The 23,018-nt window shown below is 41.6% G+C and overlaps 1 protein-coding gene across 10 annotated transcripts in view; it reads right to left on the bottom strand.

The window, feature by feature from the left end:
• FHOD3 (formin homology 2 domain containing 3) overlaps positions 1 to 23,018 on the bottom strand; it is a 1,229,746-nt gene that overhangs the window by 240,953 nt on the left and 965,775 nt on the right. For all 10 annotated transcript variants that reach the window (XM_085606822.1, XM_085606824.1, XM_085606823.1 and 7 more), the window contains one exon: positions 6,076 to 6,201. In XM_085606822.1, coding sequence (XP_085462948.1) covers positions 6,076 to 6,201 — 126 coding nt within the window. The remainder of the gene's footprint in view (positions 1 to 6,075; positions 6,202 to 23,018) is intronic.

The raw sequence follows: 23,018 nt of genomic DNA, 5'->3' as shown, positions 1-23,018 counted from the left end.
GTTAAACACGCTTCTTCCAACTACCGAATTCCAAATGCAAAATGTGATTCAGTAACACATTACCGATCACATCCAGTACATTTAAAGGGGCTTTTTTGCGGTCATTGTACATCTGGCCCCAAATCTTAAAACTACAAACTCCATCCCAATGTCTATACTAAACTCTGTGTCAATGGTCTAACTCTGGATTAAGTACACTTATAACAAGCACTGGCAAAGCAATAGGTCTAGGGTTGCCTGCCAGCCTAAAATTGTAAAATATTTTTTTGGTCTCAAAATACACACATTGTCATAGGAGCCTGTGGAAGTACATTGTATGGATGTGCTCCTTGTGAAAAAGCAGAATTGTGTCTCCAATAGTGAAGTCAGCCAGTCACTGAAATGAGGTGACCAATTGTCCCTTGCTGTATGCTGTAATGGGCGGAACAAAAATGTGAATGACACAATATATTAATGGATGAAGAGGGCTGAATAAAAACCCTGGACAAGTAAGTATATTATGCATGCCATTTTTGTAAAATCAAAAGGTCTCGGCTAATGCCAGACCTACAAATGCTAATAAAACAATATTAACTTGTGGATCCACTTTCAGTTCTCCCATTTTGTTATATTCTATTTCAGTTGCATCTAGATTCAGTATCAGCTACACTTCAATTATCCTTACTGGGGCAATTTACCATTACAGATGGATGTCAAAGACATTGGAATGTCTGGGTTTGTTTTAAATATATGAAACACCTGCCATCCATCTTGAACTTGAAAGACTTTGCATCACCTCTACAGAGGGTATCTCAAAATGGACATCAAATCACATTTAAATTGAATTATAATAAAAAATACCATGTGGTGAACATCAAAATCTGTAGCAGCAAAAGGGGACAAGTAAAGACATTTCAAAAGTCAGGATTACCTGAATACAACAGTATGTCCATGATCAAAAATAAGTTTATCGGCATAGCCTCCTAAATGTTTTAAAAACGTAATGCTGGTCTGTGGTTGATTAAAAAACAACACACTGTGGGCCCAAGTACACACCATGCGAAGCATGAATGCCTAAGTCAAATGAATTAAAGAACCCAAGCATTTCAGACAAGGTAAAGTTGAATATAGAACGGCATTTCCAAGAAGGTTCGAATTACTTGAGGAAGGAACTTTGGTGCTAAATTTCATCTTTACAATGATGATTAAGAAAACACAAGCCTTTTTTCTTTTCTTTAAAAAAAAAAAGAATTTTGCTGTCATTGAGAGGTAGTGTATTATTTTCCATATTGGAGCTGCATCCTTGCTGTTTCTGAAATTTCAACATGATTTCAAAGTGCACATGGCTATATTCAGATCTACAGATTCCTGTCTTGGAAGGTAATAGACATTTCTAAGAAGTGTCAAACAAAATTAAATCAGTTTTTTTGCTCTGGCCCTATGGATTTTTAAACAAAATGAAGGGATCACACATTAGTAGTCTCACTGTTTGATATGCTTTGAGCTGCCACACACTTTGGTTACAATATGAGTTCTTAGAGAATGCTATTTTATTCTTACTGCTTTTGCTTCACTCGCATACTAACATACTTCTTAAGAATTCTACAACAACATGATATTTCATTCTATCTAAAAGTATTGTTTCTGGACTTCTTATGTCTCAGTATCATCTATTAACCGGAGAATAGTGCTTATTTTTTTCTTTTGAACTAGAAAAATCTCCATGATCATATTCACCACTATGTTATCCATCCACCACATCCATTTTAGGTGGGAGAATATTGTGTGGTGGTGGTGAGGTAATATTGCAAACAGTGAGCTGTGTATCACAGTCCCCTCAAACCTGGGCATATTTGCATTTATTTATATAGCGGCATCTGAATACATGTATTTGTGTATGTATATATGCATATACATATGAATGTGATATTTAAAGTGCAAGTACCAAGCCAGAAATCAATTTAGAGCTATGTCAAGCATCAAGACTGTGAAATTATTCTAGATTGTGTGTGAGGATTGACGTGTTGCTTTTAGATTGTGCAGCATTCGATCAGTGAGTTTCCTTTAAGGTGGTAATAGGAAGTATCCTCTGAAAAGCTGGGTCTTCAGCTCTTTTCTGACCTCTACAATTGATATCACCAGCTTAATGCGGGATTTGGGATTTTATTCCATAACCTGGGTGCGTACCTGGGATATTTTGGATTTGTCTCACCATCAAATATCTCAGATAGTGACATATTATACAAATTGATAAGTACATTCTGAGCTGATTATTCTCATAATTTTAAGCACCACCACAACTTTTGTTTTTATTGTAACACGTATGACTTATTCACATACAGGTATTCAATAATGTTCCTGCATTATTTTAAAGAAATGTGGGAGGCATTGAAAAAAATACCTCTGTTCCTGCGACACTGAAAATGGACCAAAATCCCTGAAGGGCCAAAGCCTGGAAGCTCCTGTGAATTTTCATAGACAACCTGGGCTGTACCAAGGCAAGACCAGATCACCGAGGAACAGGTATGAGTCAAGAATGACTACAGCAGGCAGGGGATAGTACTGCAACGCTTTACCTCTAGTGATATTCTGAAGCTCTGTGGTGGATATGGTTTGGAGGGACACGCAAAAGAAACCTATCCTGGCATAAGGAAAAATAATATCTTGTGCATGTTGTGATACATATTATTGAACCAACAAAAACACAGAAAGATGACAACGCAGAAAGTAGTATACATACACACATTCATAAAAGCACTGCCCACTATAGAGATGGCCACATGAATTATGCAGTAGGGATGGTCAAATTATGCAGCAGGATTGCCTATATATATATATATATATATATATATATATATATATATATATATATATATATATACATATACACACACACACACACACACACACACGCATGCACGCTCACACATACCCCTCTCCACCCCCACAGCATCTTGGATTGCACAGGACCTTTTCACAGATTTATACAAATATATCATTCCATCCTGAAGGGCAAATATACTATTGCGCAATCTCCTGTGCTATTTTATCTTTGTATTTTTTGGCTTGCTGTAAAAAAAAGATATGTTACCCTACACCACTTGAAATAACAAGCTCACAATTTTCACTGAGTTTTTTGGGTCGTCTAGAGAGAGGCTATTCTGCGTTTATCATGTAGGAACGGCAAATCACATAGACTGATACTAGACGTTATTATTACTGAGTAGCCTAAGATCCACTGTATGTAACTGGTGCAGTGATGGGCATTGCATTTTTGAAGAATATCTAAAACCTATGGGCAGATGCTGTGCATGAACTTTTCACCTCAACGCCATTTTCAAATGGAAATTTAATTTGCAGGAATGACCTAGCAACACAGTGCCTAAAAAGGTTGAAATGAAAGAGTAGCCTTAATAAAAAAGCACAAATTTGAGCAATGAGACTATTTTTGCAGCTGGGGAAAGTACGTCCATTAATATTCCCTTCTTTGTTTGAAAGCACGTGTCCTGAACACTGAAAAATGTTAATCTGAAGAGAAAAAGAAACATATTTCATCCTACTACAGAAACCAATATATCTTGTTGCTGGGACTGAGGCTGATAGCCAATACATTATTTGACATTTTGAGGTAAATCGGTCCTATGAATGGTGCAATCTTGCAGAAAGATAATCGTAAATTAAATGTCGATGCGGTAAGATGTGAACCATTGCCTATCAGGATAAGCTGGAAATTGCTTAAGGGTGACCGCTTCCGGCAAGGCTTCATTTAAAAGCTCCTCTACCACCTTATTTTGTCCAGCTAGATATTCTCTCAAAAGGTCATTTATTTTGAAGCCTGAACAGTAAGTTAATTTCTGGTGGTCTACGCCTACTGCCAAGTAGAATTTCCAGGGAGTAGATTCCACAGCATTCTTTCTTTATGTAAGCACCTCTGTGGACCATAATTCATTGTGGCATTAAGGTTGTTCATGGACCTCATTCAAAAAAACTTGTTGGCACTGCATTTTTCCACTTTCTTCTCCAGAAAAGTATACTGGTTATACAATCCAGCTGGGTCAAAAGTATTATTAAAGACTTAACTACAGACATAGCACAACGAGTGGTATGTGATAGAAAATCACAAAGGTGGTGACAATCTTCAAGCAACATAGGCAAGGTTGCAGAATGCTATTAGTTGACCAGTGGAATGTGTGACCAGTTGAGTTGGTAACGTATTGTAAGAAATTCGATCCTTTTTAGTAATGATTTGGGGAGTATTGCTTGGGAAAAAGGAAGTTTCTTTTATGGCACAAATGTAGCTAATATATTAAAGGTTATACAGAAATTTAAAGAAAGTAATGATCCACCCAATATGAAATGTTACACTAAGATCCATGGACAAATCTACTCATTCAGGCTAGCTCGGTGAAAAATCTCAGATGCAGCACTTGAAACCACAACCTAACTGCTCTGTCAAAGAATGTGCAGATAGGATTAGATATCACAAAACTTTAGTGCTACTTAGCTGAATTATTGACCAAACACATGGAAAGCATGTGACACAATGGCACTGTCTACCCACTGACATTACACTGTATTTCACAAGGTACGTGTATCAACACTGGTACCCAGTCATCACTTCGCCTACAATTACTTCGAATGACCATTGGCCCGAACATTGAATTTAAGTTGATGCATCAAACTTGAAATGGACCTAACAGACAACTTACTAGGGCTGGAAGTAAAATACTAAATCCGCCCAGCCTCTACACAGGTCGAGATAACTGCCTCTGACCGAAGTAATGGCCAGTTGAAATAACAGTGGTCAACGTAATGATATGCATCTCTGCTCTGCTGTGGACTCCAAGGAAGACTGAGACTTTTGTGGTAATGTTCACTTGCCATTTCTACTTTTACAACTATTGATTATCAACAAAATGTAAAGCAGGCTGGCCTGTGGGTGTAGTATTGCTACGGTAAATGTGCAATTCCACAGTTGTTTTTTCCAATGTTTTGTTTCCCTGGCATACTTTTTTTTCCAAAGAGAAATATACATATTCTCCTCCTTTAAGCCATCAATGCACTGAGCGCCAGTAAACAGTTTTTGACATGAGCATATTGCGGTAGTACAGTGCTTGCAAAGCATTCTGTGAGAGACAGTGACAAACTCTTTCAGACAGTGGGAGACTATGACATACCCTATAGTGTAAACGTAATTTACATCGCTACTCACAATTCTGTTCAATGGATAACTACTTACACTGAGAATTGGAAAATGAACTGAATGTGCCCCTTTTTTAAACTAAAAACATAAATGATGTTGACGCAACTAGATTTTCTTTGATACGGTTAGAAGAGGAAAAATGCCCATACGTGCAACTAACTCCTGCACACACATACAAGCTTCCACTTCTAATGAGGATGAATTATCTCCAAGGCAAGATATGATGATTCAAAAACATGACTTATAACAGTGACGTTCCACCCTGCTGGTAATTTCTGACAGAAAGTTTTACTTCTACAATAGAGCCATGCAATGTTGGACAGTGTGGACCAGATCTGTGCCATATTATCAAATACGTATATGGGATAAAAAAAACATAAAAGTAATCTACATGGGGATTTTTTACACCATTGGGCTAGAGATGTCTGATCGCTAACTAAAAACCTTCTCAAATGGGTTACATTATTGTGATTAGCAGCTGAATTCCATAGATTAATCTAATTAAGATAGTTAGAAGGTATTGGAAAGTACTTGCATCTTCTCACGTACATAGACTGAGTGAACTTGTTGCTTTAAATTCTAAGGCATCTCGTGGCTTGGAACTCTTATAAATATGTGCAAGGACGCTTCCCAAACCAGTTTTTAAAATAAACTTAAGTAGTTTTAGTCAACAATACATTTATTTTTTTACTTAAGATTAGATTTATCATTATGAATATGCTGGCTGAAATATGTATCATGCGCTAAAGATTCATTTAGTTAGTATAAGTCTAGCCAATTACCCAAATCTAAATCAAGCTAGTGTTTCTCTACAACACCAATGCATTGCACAGAGACAGCGCATAATACACATTAGAGGCGAAGAAATATAATGCTATAAGAGCCATACTGACCTGTCGGGTTTTGTCTCCTGCGGGGGCGATAGTGATGTTCCATAGGTGGGGGAGGGTGTTGTAGCTGCACTGACTCCAGAGTAAGATCGTGAGGTGGGGAAGGGGCTGTTGCCATAGTTGCTGTACCTGATGGTCCAACAGCACAGGAAGAACGGGAAGTGAAGACACAGGAAAAAGAAGAGAAAGTGTCAGAACCAGAACTGTTATCTCATGACCTTTCAAGTTAGACAATGTACAACAGATGGACAGTCTCTAATAATGTGACAACGATTCCTCATCTACAGGTGTACACATTTGCCAATGTATGCAACGAACCACATTTCAAACAGAAAAGCATCCACTGCATCGACACGTATTACTGAATGCGCATTATGAAATATCCTTTAATAAAATAGTTTCTACGAGATTTCGTTGAGCAGCAGAGAACATTCACTTACGTAAGAAGTGACTCATCGTCTACCTACTGTGGCAGATAGAACACTAGCAGATATTGTTGACAGTTCACTTTCAACACGCACATTGTCACTGGCCACATACATTATTAAATAACAAATGAACTAAAGGGGAAATATGGCCCAGCGGCAATGCTCCCAATCTCTGGTCATGTAGCCCGAGTTCTAATCCTGGCTTTGGCACTTGAACAAACACTGTATGACACGCATTATATCACAAGACAATAATACTGCATATTCTACACTGACCTAAACACTACATTGTAGACAAGTTTTAGTAAGTAGATGAGGAGTTACGAATAGTACATATATATTTATTAAGCGGTGTAGTGGCTAGACTGATGTAGATTATTGTCAGTTGATATTATCAACCTGGAGATCATTTTATTCAAATTTTCTGTGATTTTAGGCAACCTACTTCCTCTGCCGAAGCCTGAAATTGTAATTATGTATAGTATCAGGTCAACCATGTGTTAGTCTGTATATGTACTGTCATTGTATCGTTTCGCTCATTATCAGAAACATCGGGCATTGATATATGTAACCAATCTGCTGCCTAAGGACTAATGACCCTCTTTGTCGCTATGCACAGCGCTTCAGGTGGAAATGCTTTGCCAACGAATAGATGATGAGGTGAGCAGGTTCCTGAGCTTAATCCGTCCCCATTGCCATGTGCATTGTGTGGAAGAGTGCTGCTGAGCCCTGTTTCTCAAACGACCAGGATCGGATATATTTATGCAGAATGTATTTGAAGTAATGTGAGGTGACAAATTGTCATGTTGACAGTGACGCTATGGTTGTGTTACACTGCGTCCTTCTCTTGACAAAAAATTGCTTTTGAATGGACACCTTTAAAATCTAATTCAGTTTCTTATCATGAAGGCACTGGTAATTCAACACAAAGAAATGTATTTCTAGATGAAAGATTTGACACAGGATCCGGAAAAATGTTAATTTGAATGAGGCTTGGCAGCATTCTAACAAAGGCTTAAACTGAAGCCATTCGGGTCAAAAGGATGGGATCAAAGGCACAGCTCGCTGATTACTAAGTGGTTCATGTCTGACTACATACTTTTCCTTTGGCTGCACACAAAGTAAGAGATATAATCAAAAGAGGTGTATCCTCGATAAGCTGTAAACCGAACGATAAGTAGGGTTATTACCTACATTTACAATAAACACAGTAAACTAATAGAAAATGCATACAATCATTAGGTGTTTGAGTAAAGGAAACAGAGAAGTTGAGAATTTACAATATTCTCTAGAACTAACAAAGTAAATCAAGCATTTATACAATTTACGCAGTTTGGTATTGTCCACAGCATCCGTACAGTGAAAGTAAACTGGATAGCGGAAGTAAGCCGCCACGGAGAGGGCATAAACATCTGCCATACAACTGACCTGAAGTGAGCAGACAACATGAGGTGAAGTGTATGTGAGATGTCAATTAAATTTAAAGGACTCTATCATAACATTTGTTTTTCACATTTGCCACCGACCCGAGGCTTGTTATGTTCTTTATTAGTCTGTGCTATACAATAGTCTCAGAACCTTTTAGATAGGCTTCGAGACAGCTTTATGATTTTTTTTTATGATCCTGACATTAGTGCACACGTATATGCATACAAAGAGAACCTGTAAGTCAGTTCCCTCCATATATTGATCTGCTGAATACTCATACACGTTTTACTTCTGCTGACAACAGCATGAAGCATGGGTCAACCCATTTAATCTATTGCCTTACACTATGAGTGACATACGCACAGCTGCCTGAAAAATAGTGCATTTTTTTACTTAGTTTTCTGTGCAAACGTATGCCTTGCACCATTAAGCTGTATCAGTTATAGCTTTTTAAACTTTTATATTTAAGTTTCATTTCATATGCTTGCATTTTTTTATGCCACGTTTTGCCAATGCCTGCTTTTCTGAAATCTAAGCCCATCTCAACTTTTTTTTGCAATCTATTTCCATGGTTGAGGAACCAGAAAACCCACAAGTTTGTTTAGAATAATGCCTTGCTTGTGAACCATGCTGCAAAGATGAACTAGGCCCAACATTCCAAGCTTTTTAGCTATTTGTTATTTTATGGTTGACTCCATTTATTTTCCCACCATTGCATTTACATTGATTGGAATAACGTAGACACGTCCCTGCTGTTTTCACAGTACCCAGCTTCCTTCCAGCTTCTACACCTATAGTATACAACTTCCTCCTTCTATGTCAGTGCACAGCTTTTGCCTGGCTTTCACAATATCCACCTTTCATGCTTTTTTAGCAAACAGCTACCTCCACTTTTGAAGAGTGGCACTTCATGGGCATTCGTGAACCAGAAGTACTTTTTCTGCCTCCTGTGATCGGTTGAAAATGTTGTTTATGGGGTTGCCCCAAATGTTCTAATCCCTTTAAATTTCTTAACCAGTACAACCTCTTTCCCACAAGCCTTTTGCACTGAGTGTTTTGCAGGTTCAAGCAGGAGTCAATTTTTTGTGGGCGGTGTTACGATCCATCACTTCTCCATCAGTATATCTACAGTCGCAGCACTTCAAACACGGAATTGTTTCTGGAATTCCTGAAAAGCAGTCTTGTTTCTTAGACACAACGTTTCTTTTGCTTTATACAGTCTACCTCTTCTCCCACTAGTTTCACCATCAAATCTTCTTCGCTTTTTTCATGGGTGGACGGACCTCAAAAGATTATGAGTCCTACCTTCTTGGGTTCAGTAGCATGCTCAGTCAGATCACTAGCCTCAAACCTGTCGCTGATACCTGTACCTAAATAATGCTGACCACTTTACTTTTCTACCTATACACCCTCATAAATCCCATCACTGCGTTTTCCCTTTTTCTTCTAGTCATTAGTGTGACACAAAGTTTGTAGATTCCTAATGCACACTCTCTAGTTTGGTCCTTCGTTCCTCATGTTTGAGGCATTCGAAATCCTGAGTATCAGCGCCTTCGTTTCAGAATCAGCTAAGTCTAGTGCTGTCAGCATTTCAAAACTAGTCATAATGCCACATGGTTAAAAACCACAACCTTGTCAAACTGAATGTATCACATTATTCGGTATGTGTCTCTACTTAGTGGAAAACACATTTTGAGACACGTCAAGTACCGTGTCTTCAGAACTGCAATGCCAGCTTAAATGGATCACACACAGGCAAGAATGAAGATACACGCAACGGTAGTAGAATCAAAGTGAATGTATCACCAGGAGACACAATGTTAAAATAGAAAATAACAGTAGAACCCAGGAGCATGCTAAATGTGTTTCACAAAGGACTAGAATTTTTTTAACTTGTAAGAAAGAAAGCCTATGTTGCACATGGCTTTACTTTGTGAACAAAAAAGCCATAAATCCAATAACATATTGTCATGACAGCATAATAAAACAAATGAACGCACAAGTACTATTAGTGAATAACACTTTGTCTTTATGATAGGCTGTGACATTCACAAGCATCCGCTTCCTAAACAAAAAAGCCAGAAATCAGTAATTAAAGTGTTGTCATGTCAGCAGAGTAAATACATCAGAGATATACAGTGGCACAAGTTACAATTCATGTTGTATATGCAGTCTAATAAGAGAAGTACTTCATACTCTAGTGCCGAATCCTTCTAGGAATACAAATGGACTGACTATGTATCATCCAAAAAATGCCATGGCCTCATCAAAGTATTGGTGATGTAAGAAAGCATAAGACAATTTTATGGCAAGACCGGAGGCTCCTATTATGCTTTCTTATCTTGCCTTTTTATTCAATAGCAGCCAAGATAAGTATCAGAACTACAGTTCCCAGGGGCTCAGGGAGAAAAAACTGGCCAATGGGGACGTAGCAAACACAACACCTAAGTCCAATCACAGAAACTGTAACAATAAACGTCATAACTGACTGCGCAGCTTCCTCTTTTCTTGCTGCTCGCAGTCAGATAAGTGCCCTTTTTTCCTTGCTCGCTGCATATTTGTTACGAATTCTTAGTATATTTATAACTTAACCGTTGCTTTGTTTACTTATTGTATCCCGGTGTCACACACGCTCGCGCGCGCTATTTGCCGCTTTGCAGTCCAACGCGCCTTCGCGCTCTCTTTCGTTTTTCCCCCTCTGGGTCTCCCGGTGGTGCTGCCCATCGCGCGCTCACCGTTTGGCCTCGCGCTCTTGCCCGTATCAGCGCCTTCGCCTCACAGAGTGTCCCTCGCTCAGCGCTTCGAGTTTTGGCATTGCGCAGGTCTTCCCTGTTCCTTTCTCCTCGCTCTCTGTAACGCGAGTGCTCCGGTTTCCCTGTACACGCCCCTGGGAGGTTTGCTATTGCTTGACTCCTCCCTCTTGGCTCCACATTAACCCCTGATTACCTCTAGGTTGGTAATTATGAGCTCTGACAGCTCCCCTGCACGGGACCAGGCTTCTCAGGAAGGCGAGGCCTTCAAGCATGATTTAAATAAATTTATAAATACCTCTGTGGAAAATGCTGTGGAGTCCTCAATGAAACGCGTGTCTAAGGGCATGCAAAACACGATGTTAAGTCTGTTGTCCAAAGCCTTGGCCCAGTCTGCGGGGGATAGCAGACCAAAGAAGGTGGTTTCCTCTGCTTTAAATTCTGCGTCATCTTTGGTAAGCGAGGTTTCCTCGCATTTGATTGAGGACAAAGTGCCTCCCAGGCCTCCTTGCAAGGAGGGGTCTATAGGTACCCAGGGTAAACGCAAGCATAAATCCAAACATGCAGAGGCTCCTAAAAAATTAGTGATATCCACCATTTTGGACACCGACACAGACTTGGATGACGCAGATGATTTGTTTGACGTGTTTGACGTCTCTGATTCCCCCCCTTCCAAAAAGTCTAAATCGGATTCTTTTTCCTTTGAACCAGTTTTCGACTCCGACGGAGTTCCTATGTTCGACCCCTCTTCTATCAGGGACCCCAATTCTACCGAATGGACTCCTGCTTTTCATGTGGGGGAGTACATTTCTGCCAGACTGCGCCTCCATCTGGAATCTGCTGTCAGATCACGACTGAAGTCGGAATGTCCTAAGCCTTCTTTACCAGACAAAGTTACTATGGTTCCTGCTATTGATCAGCCCTTGCTCACGTTCTTCTCAAAATTTGGCAAAGATCCCCGTAAAGGTGTCGACAAAGCTTGGTCCACGTGCCAGGACAAACTCCTTGACGTGGTGGGTCCTCTGGCACGCATCTTTGACCTTGCGGAATCCTCCCGATTAGACGGCTCTGACTTGTCGGCCGAGGAAATCTCCCTTTGGGTCCAGCGCGCCTTCTGTCTTCTGGGCAATGCTAATGCCGCCATCACGCATGAGCGGCGTAAAGGCCTTCTAATTAAATTGGACCCCAAATTGGCCAACCTCGCTCCGCAGGATCCAGGTGCCAAAGCTAATGGTCTTCTCTTCGGGGACTCTCTAGTCAAAGACCTCAGCAGATTCGTGTCCACTTTCGCGTCTCTGGACAAGGCGCAGCAATCCATAAAAAAGGTGTTTTCCCCCCGGGTTTTTGGACGGGCCGGCAGAGGCAGGGGTCGCTCTTCCGGCCGGTCCTTTCACAACCAAGGCTCCAGAGGTGTTTCCTCCACGCAAGAATACAAACCCCAGTTTTACCCGCAACGCGGCAGAGGCTTCCGGGGTCGCGGAGAGAAAAACTTCCGCAACAACAACAACTTCAATCAACAGGGTAAGTCCTCCCCCTGTGGGAGGTCGTTTAAAACTGTTTCTTTCCAAATGGCAAACAATCAGTGCAGATCCTTGGGTTTTAGACACGGTTCAAGGCTATCTTATAGAGCTTTATTCGCCGCCTTTTCAACCCACACTGCCGCGTCCCATGGTTTTCTCCCTCAACACACAAGCTCTCATAGATTCGGAAATTCTTTCTCTTCTCCAAAAACAAGCCATCTCCATCGCCCCCTTCGATCCTTCCGGCTTCCTCAGCTCCATTTTCCTGGTTCAGAAAAAGAACAAAAAACTACGTCCAGTGATCAATCTCAAATTGTTCAACCAGTTTGTGGTATATCGTCACTTCAAAATGGAGACCATTCTCCATCTAAGAGATACTCTTCGACCAAACGACTGGATGGTCCGTCTGGACTTACAGGATGCCTACCTCACCGTGCCCATTCATCATTCGCACACCAAATTTCTTCAGTTCCAATGGTCGAACGTCACTTATCGCTTCACCTCCCTGCCTTTCGGTCTATCTTCCGCCCCCTGGTGTTTCACAAAACTCTTAAAACCGGTGGTGGCTTTTCTAAGATCCCTCGGGATCAGACTAATCATTTATTTAGACGACATCCTCCTCATGAGCCCGGACAAACAGCTCCTTCTCTCACATCTTCGCACCACTCAGTCCCTACTTTTGGATCTGGGTTTCCTTCTCAACTCCGAAAAATCTATGCTCATTCCCTCCCAAAACATAGAATTCTTGGGTTTTCAAGTGGATTCTCCCACAGCATCTCTCCTTCTCCCTCAGTCAAAAGTCTCCACGATCAAGTCGGAGATTCGGTCTGTTCTTCGGTCCTCCCTCATCTCCCTTCGATCTCTGGCACGAATAGTCGGCCTTCTATCCGCGTCCATTCAGGCCATCTTCCCGGGGCCTCTTCATTACCGCGCTCTTCAGCGCTTAAAGATCAGACATCTTCGTCAGGGCTTGGCTTACTCCGATCTCATTTCCCTAGACCACGAAGCTCGAGACGAACTCCTTTGGTGGATAGACCATTTAGATGCGTGGAATGGCCGCGCTATCTTCACTACGGCCCCAGATCTTGTATTAGAATCAGATGCAAGCCTGTCGGGTTGGGGCGCCCGCTGTGGACAAATCTCGACTGGAGGTACATGGTCTCGAGAGGAGTCCAGATTGCAAATCAATTGTTTAGAGATGCTTGCAGGTTCCTTTGCGATCCAAAGTCTTACCAAAAACATGGTACGATGTTCCATTCTTCTTCGCATGGACAATGTTTCTGCGGTCCGCTACATAAACCACCTCGGGGGGACCAAGTCCAAGCCTCTGGCCGAACTGGCAAAAAGTTTATGGGAATACTGTTTGATGAATCAACTGTCTCTGACGGCGGAATACCTGCCGGGGGACCTCAACGCGGTGGCAGACTGGCACTCTCGCCATCTTCGAGATTCCAGCGACTGGAAGCTCTTGCCATCCGTTTTCCTATCCCTTTCTCACAAATGGGGTCCTTTCTCGATAGACCTTTTTGCTTCACGCCTCAATTCTCAGTTACCCCGCATTTTCAGCTGGCGCCCAGATCCTTCTGCCCTAGCGACGGATGCTTTTCTGCAAGACTGGTCCCTTCATCTCAACTACGCCTTTCCTCCTTTTCCCATGATCAGTCGGGTTCTCTCTCAGGTACGACGGCAGTCGACGTCCTTAATCCTGGTAGTCCCGTTCTGGCAGTCCCAGAGTTGGTTCCCGTCTCTGTTGGAAATGGCGGTGGACTTTCCTGTCCTTCTCCCGGAACGAGAAGACCTTCTACTCAATCCCCTGGGCCGTCCCCACGACCTGGTCCTGAACAACACTCTGGTCTTGTCTGCTTGGAAGGTGTCCGGTCTTCCCCTGTTGACGTCCTCATTTCACAGGAGGCTTCTCTCTTTATCAGCAAAGCCTGGGCCCCCGGTACCTCAAAAGCATACAAATCCGCTTGGTCTCTTTGGACAAGCTGGTGTCTGGACCGGCATATCGATCCCCTTTCAGCCCCTTTGAACTTTGTAGTTAACTTTCTGGCCTCGGAAGCCAGCGCGGGTAAGTCATATAGGACCGTAAACCTGTACAGATCAGCTATTTCTCTTAACCATTCCCCTCTTGATGGCAAACCTATCGGCTCTCATCCCCTTATCTGTCGCCTGTTCCAAACCTCCGTTGGCTAAGTATACTAACTTATGGGATGTTTCAGTTGTTCTTAAGTTATTTTCTGACTGGCCAGATAATGCTTCTCTTTCTTTAAAAATGTTGTCTGCAAAACTTACCATGCTGTTATGTCTGGTTTCCATCAAGCGTGTTTCTGATGTTAAGGCCTTGGATATTTCCGGCCGCCAGTTCTCTCCTACAGGTGTTCTGTTCCAGATTCACAGACGAACCAAAACTAATTTGAATTCTGTTTTTTACCTTTATTTTCCTTCTCATCCAAAACTCTGTGTTGGTCAATGTTTAAAGGCCTACGAACAAAGAACGGCTAATCTCAGAACGCCCTCCAATTCCCAGCTTCTCATTTCCTTCCGCAAACCTCATCTCCCTGTTTCCTCCGCTACCTTGGCCCGTTGGGTGCGCTGGGTTATGTCCCTGGCAGGCATTGACGTCTCCGTCTTCGGAGCTCATTCCACTAGGGGAGCCATGGCTTCTAAGGCCTTTTGGGCAGGCTTCCGCCTCGAGGACATTCTGAGATCAGCTGATTGGTCTAATGATACTGTTTTTCGAATGTTTTATTGTAAACCTATTGACACTGTGGCTTCTTTAGTGGTTAATATGCTTTGAACAAGCATAATAGGAGCCTCCGGTCTTGCCATAAAATGTAGATTTTCCTAGTTATTATGACGGAAAGTCTTAATTTTATTAAAGACACGGAGGCGAGTATTATCCCACCTCTACACTACTAACATGTGTTCTCCCTCCCTTCAGCGAATCCAGCTCTGCCCCCGGCATCATCGTGATTATCCAGACAAACATCGACAGCGGTCTTCTCCACCTCAGAGTTTCTCTGCTTCCACCCCGGAGTCACCGTCACCGACGCCTCCATCTCTCCAGTCCTGGTCTTCATTGGCTCAAGAAGTTTGTTCATGGACCTTGGCCGTTTCCTTGGTGTTAGCTATTGTTCCACTATTTTCTGACTTTATCTGACCCGCTCGTCAGCGAAAAGAGGAAGCTGCGCAGTCAGTTATGACGTTTATTGTTACAGTTTCTGTGATTGGACTTAGGTGTTGTGTTTGCTACGTCCCCATTGGCCAGTTTTTTCTCCCTGAGCCCCTGGGAACTGTAGTTCTGATACTTATCTTGGCTGCTATTGAATAAAAAGGCAAGATAAGAAAGCATAATACTCGCCTCCGTGTCTTTAATAAAATTAAGACTTTCCGTCATAATAACTAGGAAAATCTACATTAATGGTCGTAGTGACCTGACATAAAGCTCACTCTCTTTGTCCTTTTTCGTATTGTATTTCTTTGAAGAATCGCCAGACCCAAAAGGGTACCACACCTCCTTTTTACAGGTGTGTGCATTAAGGACATGGAGGTGCCATAGGATTTAGGTGTCCTTATATGCAAGTTCCACATGAAGGTTTGGGTTATTTTTTGGAACAGAACCCATCCCAAACTTTGCCAGCCCTATGAAACTGATGATTGACATAAGTTTGGAATTCTACACAATGTATGAGAAACAAAGATCTAAGTGTTTCCTATTCACAGTTTAACAAAACTGTGATTTTCTTGCTGTCACAGTGAGTCTTCGGACAGATCGGTTTCAATGTTTGTATCAGTATCTGCACACTGCATGGACCACCATTGCGAGAAGTGCATGATTCAAAAATGGAAACTGAGGCTTACTGAATACAATAAATGACAACAAAGTGCTTATGAAACATGTGCTGAATCTCATACTATAGTAACAAAGGAGTTCTTGGTAACATGATACTTACAGCAGCTTGCTGACAGCAAGCAGGGGTTTGTCAAATCTATTTTTATTGTTTTGACTAACACTTGATACGACACTTTTCAAACAAGTTAGGCTGTGCCCTTAGCCACAAAGAGGTGGGTAAACTATATCCTAAATACACTGTGCAGAGGAGGAGGCTCGGGGTTGACAATAATGTGAGCTGTCTCATGAGCCCATACATTGTATGTTGGACTGAACCCTCAAGTGTAATAGGATGGAGAATCCTTTCCATTTTAACGGAGAGAAGAAGATATTCAACAACGCGTTGCAAAGCAGAGGGTCCACATTCTGAAGCAGCACGTGCTTTTGAATGGGAGCAACACAAAGCAAAAAACACCTCTCCAAAATTATCCTAGCTTAGTGAAACTGTTGTTTTTTAAAGCTTAAAAATTATTACACAAACACAAAATATCATAGACAATGATTAGAGTTTTAACATTGAGACAGCTTCATTAGTTTTGCAGTACCATGTGTATTAAATTGGTTTATACTTTACACTATGATGGCAGCCCTATCATAAAACTTCACTTAGCCGATACATTTTCTGTTTATTTGCGTATCTTCTTGGAAACATTTACCTTGTGTGAAACAGATATTTGCGCGTGATATTAAAGAGAAAGCGTTCTTGTCTCAAGAGAATGAAGAATTCAAACAATCTTCCAAACTTCAACAATGCCAGCATGAACGTCATGCTTCCTACAATCACCAGTTAAGAGATGGCTAACACCTCACCCTCGATTTGTTTTGAAGCTACCTGCTCATGAAACTGTTCCCCAAGGCTGGTTTGTATAAATGGTGGTGGTTGTTTGCGTTATTACTGCACCTAAGAGTTAGGCTGAAATATTTTCTGCCTGTTTGGGAACAAGAATACTGTGGGCCCGATTCACAGAACTAACTTAAGACAAAATCCTAAACTTGCTACCATTTTTGTATTCACAGAAGGCACTTACTCATTTTGGTATTCACAGAAGACACTTACTCACTTCGGTATTCACAGAAGTTAGGAGTCCTAACTTTCGGACTCCTAAATGCCTTCTGTGAATACCAAAAGTCTTAAAATTAGGATTTTTCTCAGTTTCGGAGTCCTAAAGATAGGACTCCTAACTTTACTACTACTAAACTGAGAAAAATCCTAATTTTAAGGCTTTCGGTATTCACAGAAGGCATTTAAGAGTCCTAAAGTTAGGAGTCCTAACTCTACTACTACTAAACTGAGAAAAATCCTAGTTTTAAGGCTTTTGGTATTCACAGAAGGCATTTAGGAGTCCTAAAGTTAGGAGTCCTAACTTTACTACTACTAAATTGAGAAAAATCATAATTTTAAGACTTTCGGTATTCACAAAAGGCATTTAGGAATCCTAAAGTTAGGAGTCCTAACTATACTACTACTAAACTGAGAAAAATCATAATTTTAAGACTTTCGGTATTCACAGAAGGCATTTAGGAGTCCTAAAGTTAGGACTCTTAACTTCTGTGAATACCGAAATGAGTAAGTGCCTTCTGTGAATACCAAAATGAGTAAGTGCATTCTGTGAATACCAAAATGGTAGTAAGTTTAGGATTTTGTCTTAAGTTAGTTCTGTGAATCGGGCCCAAAGTCTTGCAAAGTGAGTTTTACACATTGGAACAGATCCATCGAAAGTATTTTCAAGACATATAAATATATAAATACAGGAGTAATTCACCAAAAGTAAAGAATGGGCATATTGACATTTAGGAAAGATACCTTGAGATGCATTAAGTCCTTTGACACATACCTGCATTTGCACAACCCACTAAATAAAAGTTAATAGAAAACAGGATTTTCTTCCACTTTGGCTGTGTGTACCAATTTCGGGAAATGTAGTCAAAAAAGACAATGCATTTTGCCTGAAGTGTTTTCCTCAGGTCTAAATCCCTGTTCGTTCGGGCCGGAAGTGCAGCCAAGACTTATTTTTAACTTCAGACAGTCGAATGCCGCGAGACCTAACAAGAGTTTGTACTAGGGCTGACTGCAGATTCAATTTCCATCTGATCCGCAGAGCTTGCGCAATCGGCTTTTTTTTAATCGAGTACAATCAGCCAATGTTTTGCATTTCAATGGTCTGAATGAGTGGCTCTCTGAGCAATGCTCCACAGCTTGTCTGCACATGGGGACTTCAAAAAGATTTGAGTTTGGACATGAAACGTATAAAGGTACATAAAAACTTACTGTTTTCTGGCTCTTTTCAATGTTTAATTATTCCTTGGCTCTGGAGAAATTTGATATTGTTTGACTCAGTGCTCACGGTTCATGCAAGGTGGTGGATGGATAGCGAAGTTGTCCTTTCCTCCGCTCATACCAGTGATCCAGTTGCCTGTTTGGATCATCAAACCTTCTCCGTTACATCCAGTACAGCCAGATATTTTTTTAGAGGTTTTCAGTCATATATTCTTTTTGGGATTGCTTACATGTCATACTTCAATAGTATGTCCTGTATATAAATTTGTCAGTGACACTTTAGTAGCCTACGTTGTTTTTTTGTAATTTTCAATCAATCAATCAATCAAATTCTTTATTTCGGCCAATTTGGCCATAAAAGATGCAAAAACAATATCATTAAAATGCATCCACATTAGTTTAAGAACATAGTAAAATACATAAAACCATCATAGTATAAAAAGAATTTCCGATTGCGAAAGGCGTTAAGAATCATAGCCAAAAGGATCAGTCTTTAAGATATTTTGACCTTAACTGCCACATGGCCATTAAAAATTTAGCAACTGCAAATACTATGTGGGGTGCCGTGCTCGTTTTCAATATTCTAAGGGAATGGAGATAGCTCCTTAAGCCCAAGTCTCTGCATAGAGGAGCTAACCAGTATTTTCTGGGTCGATTGTATGCAGGACAGAAAAACATAATATGGGGTTCTTCCTCATCATAAATGCAACAACCTGGGCAGATTTTATCCGTCCTTTTTGTCCAGTTGTAAGTAAATGTTTTAATGGGAAGAGTCCCTAGCCTCCATTGGATAAACAATTTTCTAGCTAGTATGGGGAAAATTATGTCCATAAACCCTTCGAATTGGTATAAATCCTTAAAATCCAAAAATCTAACAGTCAAAATACCTTTATTGGTGGCAGAAACAAGGGAGGCAAAACTTTTTTCCCTATAAATACCCACAAGGTGTTTGCGTGACACCTTGAAACAGCCTTGTTCCGGGGAATCCCATAGTTCGTGAAGACCTAGTCGGTAAAGTTCTTTCTTTATAAAAACCAGCCACGGGATTTTATCACAGAAATTATAATTCATGACATGGGCAAGCTCTTGCCTGTAGTGTTCGAGCTCAGCGGTGGACCAAAGCCTATGCCAGAATCTCAGTGGCATTAATTCCAGGTCTTCTCTTATGGAGGGTAGACCCAAGTCTAATCTTAGGGGGAGAAGGGGTGTGCCACAAGGGAGGGCCAAAAGGCGCCTTATGAAATTGTTCTCTACTTTTACAATTCCTAGACCCGCTTTGTGTCCCCAAAGTTCTCCACCATAGGATGCGGCTGCTCTTGCTTGCGTCTTATACATCTCAACTGCCGGACTGATAGGTTTGTATGTAGAGGAATTTGCCACTTTCAGAATTCCCCCTGACAGTTGAGAAAGCTTGAGCCGACTTCTAGTCACCTGAGGTTCCCAAGATAAATTCTCATGGAGAGTTACCCCCAGATACTGGAAGGTATTCACCCTCTCCAATCTTTCAGTGCTCAGAGAAGGATTAGGTCTGGTTTTAGATGATGGATTAAATATCATAAACTTGGTCTTTTCTGTATTAATTTCTAGACCATGTTGCTTACAGAAAAGGCCAAATCCATCTAGGATCCGTTGGATCCCCATCGGAGATTTTGACAGCAGGAGGGTGTCATCTGCAAACATGATGGCGGGTACCCTCCTGCTGCCCAAACAGGGGGCATCATTGTCGACAACAGTGTCAAGATGTGCTATGACACTGTTGACATAAAGACAGAACAGGGTTGGTGCAAGGACACAGCCCTGCCTGACCCCTCTGAGGACCGGGAATTTTGATGATAGTGCTCCCAACCTCCCATGCCTGACCTGTGCGTAGTTATTCTCATGGAGCCTGATAATGGCATTTAATATATGGGTCGGAACGCCTAACTCCTTTAAGGTCTGCCATAATTTTTTCCTGGGAACTAGGTCGAATGCTGACCTCAGGTCCACGAACACCATGTACAGCCTTCCCCTCTCGATGGTTACAGTTTTCCAATAAAGGAGAACGAGGCGGAAGATCTGGTCCATGGTGGACGTTTTTTTCCTGAAGCCAGCCTGAAGAGGACTAAGAATTTTATTGTCCTCCATCCACTCCGAGAGGTGGTTCAAGAGGAGGCGAGAATATAATTTTTGAGGGACATCTATGAGACTTATTGGCCTGTAGTTGGCTGGGAGAAGAGGAGAGCCCTTTTTAAAAATTGGAACTATCTCCGCCCCCAGCCAAGTACAGGGAATCTCCATCCCACCCAGAATGGAATTGAAAAGTATGAGGAAATAAGGACCCCAAATGTCTGGATGAAGACGAAAGAGGTCGCCAGGCAACCTATCAAGACCCGGTGCCTTGTAATTTTACTGTGTCACCTTCTGACCCTATGAGCATCCTTTTTTCTTTGGAGGTATGGTCTTGTGGAGTTCGACGGTTGTCTGGATTCTATGCTGGTCTGTTCTGAAAGTCATATGCGCCAAGGCCTCAGTTACAGGGCACATCATAGCTCCTGGTGAGAATTTTACATTCCACCTCACCACTAAGTTGTAACTGAGATAGATATAAGAGTGAACAGCATGACTTTCATTATTTATGTGTGAGGTCGTCCTACTGCAGAAGCCATTAATGGCCCACTTGTATTTAGGCCCTAAGAGTTAGAGGCACTGTGGCATCTATCCAAGTCTGCTATCTAAGTCTAAATCTGAGTGAACCATCCCCTGAAATTATTAAAATGACCACGGCGGTGAACACACTGATGAAACAGAGCCAGACACTGGATCTAATTAGGATAGAAACTTCTGGGTACAGTTTTATCAATGATCAAAACGTTCTGCTACATAAACTGAATGTATGTGTCTATTGAAGTTATCACAATTATTCAGAGATTGACAACATTTAGTCTAAAGCCAGAACGGGGCAGTGAATAATTTATATAAAAAGTGCAGGGGGTCCAACGTTTTTCTTAGGCGATTACTGCTTCCAAATGCTGGGGATGCCAATCAGCAACATGCACTATACATCTATCCACAAAACTGTGAGTGGTGCCCTCTCCAGCAACCACTGGTACAAATAAAAAAACTGGTTGAAGCCATCTTGAAACATTCCATTTATCCACAAACAGGTTGTTGACCAGGTGATAAGATTTAGACAGATACTCATGGTTGGGATCCCTTTCCAGACAGCAAAATGCTGTCATCATAGACAAACACTCTCTCCCCTACCTGCCTAGAACCCTGGCACAGCATAGTCGCGGGTGATTGCATGTGTTGTGGTAAAGCAAGCACGCTGTCTTATTAAGCATGCCATGCATGAATCATGCACTTCAATATTCATTTTCAATGATACACAATTCAGTGATTCTGTGCATTATGTGGGGTGTTTTTGCATCTTGGCGCCTGTTTTTCTCTTGATTTGATCAAACCATTAGCTTTCAAACAAGCAGACTGGGTTCTGTTAACACACATAATTGTTTAAAAGCGCAGTATTTTCGCTCTGAGTGGAAAAACAGCCCAGCTTGCACACAACTCTTGCCCAGTTTCCCTCATGCTGTTAATATAAATTATGTTTCTGGAGACAGACTCTGCCGTTCCCAAATTAAACTAATTGTGTACACTGAGGAAGCACACTTCCAAATGATAAATCAGTCTATCAGAGAGAAAGGGTGTAGCCACGTATACGGACTGATTTTCTTGACAATCTGGAGAGCATGACGCTTTTGTAAACAAATGATTGTTCCTTTAAGTGATCGCGCGGCATTGTGTTTGATCAGGCCTCATTTCAGAAGAAATAACCAGAGTCATTTGTGAAATTAAAACTTAGGGTCTAACAGAAATGCTGCAGTGTTTGATGCTCATCGGTGCCTATTGCTTTGTACACAACTGAAACGCAAATGAATTTCACCGACTGTACTCATTGCAGTACTTGGAACTACCAAAATAAAACAAGCATTGGTATAGCCAATAGGTCTCGCTTTTGGGACCTTCTAAGTATTTAGTTATGCAGTACAATATCCTTGGTGCAACCACATCAACTGTTGTGTGGCTAAACACTTATAAGGTCCCAAAGGCAAGACCTATTGGCTATGCCAATGCTTGGTGTGGTTGTGTGTGTGGTTGTGTGTGGTTGTGTGTGTGCGGTTGTGTGTGTGTGTTTGTGTGTGTGTGTGTTTGTGTGTGTGTGTGGTTGTGTGTGGTTGGGTGTGTGGCTGTGTGTGGTTGTGGGTGTGGTTGTGGGTGTGTGTGTGGTTGTGTGTGTGGTTGTGGTTGTGTGTGTGGTTGTGTGGTTGTGTGTGTGGTTGTGTGTGTGGTTGTTTGTGTGGTTGTGTGTGGTTGTGTGTGTGGGTGGTTGTGTGTGTGTGTGGTTGTGTGTGTGGTTGTGTATGTGGTTGTGTATGTGGTTGTGTGTGTGTGGTTGTGTGTGTGGTTGTGTGTGGTGTGTGGTTGTATGTGTGGTTGTGTGTGTAGTTGTGTGTGGTTGTGTGGTTGTGTGTGTGTGGTTGTGTGTGGTTGTGTGTGTGGTTGTGTGTGTGAATGTGTGTGTGGTGTTGTGTAGTTGTGTGTGGTTGTGTGTGTGTGTGGTTGTGTGTGTGGTTGTGTGTGGTTGTGTGTGTGGTTGTGTGTGTGCGG

The sequence above is a fragment of the Triturus cristatus genome, chromosome 5_2, assembly GCF_964204655.1.
Source record: "Triturus cristatus chromosome 5_2, aTriCri1.1, whole genome shotgun sequence".
Taxonomy (NCBI): domain Eukaryota; kingdom Metazoa; phylum Chordata; class Amphibia; order Caudata; family Salamandridae; genus Triturus; species Triturus cristatus.
The sequence above is the reverse complement of the archived record's forward strand: the minus strand, read 5'-3'. Positions and strand labels throughout refer to the sequence as shown.